This window comes from Chiloscyllium plagiosum, chromosome 20, assembly GCF_004010195.1.
Source record: "Chiloscyllium plagiosum isolate BGI_BamShark_2017 chromosome 20, ASM401019v2, whole genome shotgun sequence".
Lineage (NCBI taxonomy): Eukaryota > Metazoa > Chordata > Chondrichthyes > Orectolobiformes > Hemiscylliidae > Chiloscyllium > Chiloscyllium plagiosum.
The window spans coordinates 60,947,079-60,951,319 of record NC_057729.1 but is presented as its reverse complement, the minus strand read 5'-3'; the positions used below and the strand labels follow the sequence as shown (position 1 = coordinate 60,951,319).

The following is a 4,241-nucleotide window of genomic DNA, read 5'->3' as shown; positions in this document are numbered from 1 at the left end:
CTTATAGAGGTTTACAAAGTTATGAGGGGCATGGATAGGATAAATAGACAAAGTCTTTTCCCTGGGGTCGGGGAGTCCAGAACTAGAGGGCATAGTTTTAGGGTGAGAGGGGAAAGAGATAAAAGAGACCGAAGAGGCAACTTTTTCACGCAGAGAGTGGTATGTGTATGGAATGAGCTGCCAGAGGATGTGGTGGAGGCTGGTACAATTGCAACATTTAAGAGGCATTTGGATGGGTATATGAATAGGAAGGGTTTGGAGGGATATGGGCCGGGTGCTGGCAGGTGGGACTAGTTTGGGTTGGGATATCTGGTCGGCATGGACGTGTTGGACCGAAGGGTCTGCTTCCATGATGTACATTTCTATGACTCTATGAACCGGGGGAGTCCTGAACTTGGGGTCACAGTCTAAGGATACGGGCAGGCCATTTAGGACTGAAATGAAAATTGTCTTCACCCAGAGAGTGGGGAGCCTATGGAATTCTCTGCCACAGAAAGCAGTTGAGCCAAAACATTGAATGTTTTCAAGAAGGAATTATAGTTTTTTTTAAGATTAGATTACTTACAGTGTGGAAACAGGCCCTTCGGCCCAACAAGTCCACACTGACCCGCCGAAGCGTAACCCACCCAATACCCCTACATTTTCCCCTTACCTAACACTCCGGGCAATTTAGCATGGCCAATTCACCTGACCTGCACATCTTTGGACTGTGGGAGGAAACCGGAGCACCCGGAGGAAACCCACGCAGACACGGGGAGAACGTGCAAACTCCACACAGTCAGTCGCCTGAGGTGGGAATTGAACCCGGGTCTCTGGCGCTGTGAGGCAGCAGTGCTAACCACTGTGCCACCGTGCCGCCCACGGAGCTAAAAGGATCAAAGGGTATGAAAGGGAAAGTGGGAATAGGATACTCACTTGGATGATAGGTCATGATCTTATTGAATGGGGAAGCAGACTTGAAGGGATGAATGGCCTAATCCTGCTCCTATTTTACTATTTCTAAGATGCACTGCAAGTTCCTTAGATAGTACCTTCCAAACCCATGAACACTTCCAACTAGAAGGACAAAGACAGCAGATACATGGGAATACCACTCCCTGCAAGTTCCCCACCAAACCACTCACCATCCCGACTTGGAAATATAATGCTGTTCTTTTAGTATCACTGGAATATAATCCTGGAAATCACATTTATGCTCACACATGTATATTCTCTCAAACATAATAGGTAGTCAGATAAACCCACAGCTACGTTGTCAATCACATTCATAGGTACACACGTTCAAATACACAGGAGCTCAGAGTCCGGAGTTAGACCTAACTCAATGACCAATCAAATTTGGATCTGAGGCTTTACCTGACGTCAACCCATTGAACACACAACATTGACCAATGGGAACAGTGATGAGAATTATTCTGGGTTTCTCTTACCTTAGAATGGAGCACTCCACCTTTACAAGTTTCCTTGTGCAACTCATACAAAGACTTGCCATCATCATCTGAGGAGACCATGTTGCTTTCTCTTAAGTTGCACAAGCTTGGACTTGGTTTATAATATAAACAGGAGGTTCCAACATCATCAATTTCGTAGACATAGACATCACCAGTTTGCCTTTGATATCCATCTCCTCCGTTGCTCTGATGTAGACATCTGTCTCTGCACGTTTCTCTTCTCCAGCACGGAGTACTTGAGCTGCAGTGCCAGGAATTGTCTTTCCTGGGGCACTGTTTCTTTCCTGGGTATGACGATTCAATGATTCTGCGTCGCGAAGCTGCATTGAGCCAAGATGTGTCCTCCCTGGGGAAGGAAGCCTGATCACACATTCGGATTCCACAATATGTACACAGCATTGCCTGCTCTTGGAGAAAGCATGATTTCCCAACTGCAGTCTTATGGGGAGCTGCTTTTGCACAAGACTTCTCAGTGCCAGTACTGGAGACACATCCATCCCTTTGATCAAACCCACATCTTGCTGATCTCTGCAGACAACATTTCTCTCTTAATTTCCATACATATTAGCCAACAGAATACCATTGGGATTATTAGGGATTTCACTTACCTGACAAAGACTGTTTCTATCTTCTCTTTTCCTACTTTTCATGCAGGACTTACACAAATTGTCTTCACCAGAGCAAAGATTAGATGTTTTTTTAGACAAGCAAGTTGTTCCAATTGTATCCATTTCATGAAAATGGATGTCATCTCCCTGTCTATCGAATTTAGTTTCTCCATGTTTTTTGTGCCTATAATTCCTCTGGTCCTTCTTGTCTTTTGACAAACCCAAGCCAAAAATATTGCAGCCTCCCTTCATTTTGTATGGAGACTTTAATATTTCTGATGGCACTTCCACCAGGCTGGGGACCTTCATTCTCAACTGTTCTTGACAGTTCAACTCTTGATGGGAACATAATTTCCCAAATGTATTTGACCCAGGACTCTCACTGCATAGTCGGTGATTACACACAGGCAGTGATATTGTGAGAGGGCCAGTTTCCTGGTCATCAATATCATTAACATTGGACCTATCAAAACAACATTTCTTTCTTGGTCTGTTCTTCCATGAGACCGGAGTTAGAGTGTCGGTGAACAGTGGATCCGGGAACAGAGGACTTTCTGGAAGAATGCCACATTTACAGGGATTATTGCAATTTTGAAAGCATAATTCTACCCCTTTTTGGTCATCTTGCTGACAATGTGGTCTGTTGTACCGGGGATCACCCCCACGTGCAAGTTCAGATTGACACTCCATCACACTTTGAAGTTTACAGGCTTCTGCATCTCCCAGTTCTCCATCCCTGAGATCAATGTGGCATTTTGTTGTTTTCTCACATGATGCCAAGGATTTAGACACATAAACATATGGTTCAGACCTTTTAGAAGAGGCACATGATGAGGAATTATTGCCATTCTCTGAAATACAGAATTAAAATGAATTGAAAATAATTCGAGCTAGACTGTTTTGTTGGGTAGTAGCTGTGTGAACTGGCAAACTACATTAACCAAATAACACCCATTTTATCTGCCGAAAACATCTGTCACAACAGAGACCAAGGATTTGATTTCCCCGAGGGCTTCTCTTGAGATTTTCTAGGACTCTTTTTTTCTGGTTTTGGATTTCAGGGGCTCATTTTAAATTCGCTTCGTTAGAAGGTTCAGCCACCCAGTAACATTACTGACTGTATTTGTGTTAAATTTCTTTCTTTAGGTGGATAAGGTAACACTAACACCAAAAACTCTGTATGTACATATTTAAATCCTTTTACTCAGAATCTATAAGTGTTTATATTAATTAATTATAAACAACTGAAAATCTTCTCTAGTTTGCAGAAGGTAAATTGCTGGTAATGAACCTGAAACTACCTGCCCCTTTTAAAAATTAATTTCTTCTCATCGCGATCTCTGAGGACCTTATCCTGAGGCTGTGACCTATTCAGACTCTCCAGATAAGGAACAACCTCTCAGTAAATACTGTGTCAAGTCCCTTCAGAATCATATACGTTTTGTGAGATCACCCTGGACTGTTTTTCTAAACCCAGAAAATATTGACCATATTACCTGTGCCTCTCAGCACAGGGCCAGCCTGGTAAAAATCGGCTGGACCATCTCCAATATAAGTCTATCTTTCCTTAAATGTAGACAACCAGATGTGGTCTCATCAAATCCCTGCATTGTAGCAAGAATTCAATTATCTTATATTCTAAGCCCCTTATAACAGAGGACAATATGCCAATTGCCTTCTGACTTACTCTTTGTTGAATCATAGAATTTTACAGGATGGAAGGAGGCCATTTGACCATTGTGTCAGAAGAGCAACACAGCCTAGTCCTACTCTCCAGCCCTATCTCTGTAGCCATCTAAAATACAATCAAGCAAGAATCCCTTCCGCAAATACAACCAAGTTCCTCCCGCTGCAAATATTTGAAAGTGATTTTAAAAGTTCTGCTTTTCTATTCTTTTGGACAGAATAACTTCCCACTTTTGCACGTGTTATCCCACTGTCCCTTCACTCCACACTCTGCCCACCCTCCTCAAGGCTTCCTAAACAGCCTCACACTGTGTTACTGTATTCAGTCTCAGAGCTCGGCTTCACAGGGACTGCTTCAGGTCAGCATATTCCAGAAATAACCTCACTCCGACACTGACCCCACTGAGGACACTGACCCTCACACCCCCCTCCGGACACTGACCCCCCTCCGGACACTGACCCTCTCACCCCCCGGGACACTGACCCCCCTCCGGAC

The 4,241-nt window shown here is 43.7% G+C and overlaps 1 protein-coding gene across 1 annotated transcript in view; it reads right to left on the bottom strand.

Annotated features, from left to right (window-relative positions):
* Positions 1 to 4,241, bottom strand: part of LOC122559890 — an 18,789-nt gene that overhangs the window by 4,743 nt on the left and 9,805 nt on the right. The window contains exons 2-3 of the mRNA XM_043709998.1: positions 2,060 to 2,910; positions 1,431 to 1,979 (exon numbers count right to left, since the gene is read on the bottom strand). Coding sequence (XP_043565933.1) covers positions 1,431 to 1,979; positions 2,060 to 2,910 — 1,400 coding nt within the window. The remainder of the gene's footprint in view (positions 1 to 1,430; positions 1,980 to 2,059; positions 2,911 to 4,241) is intronic.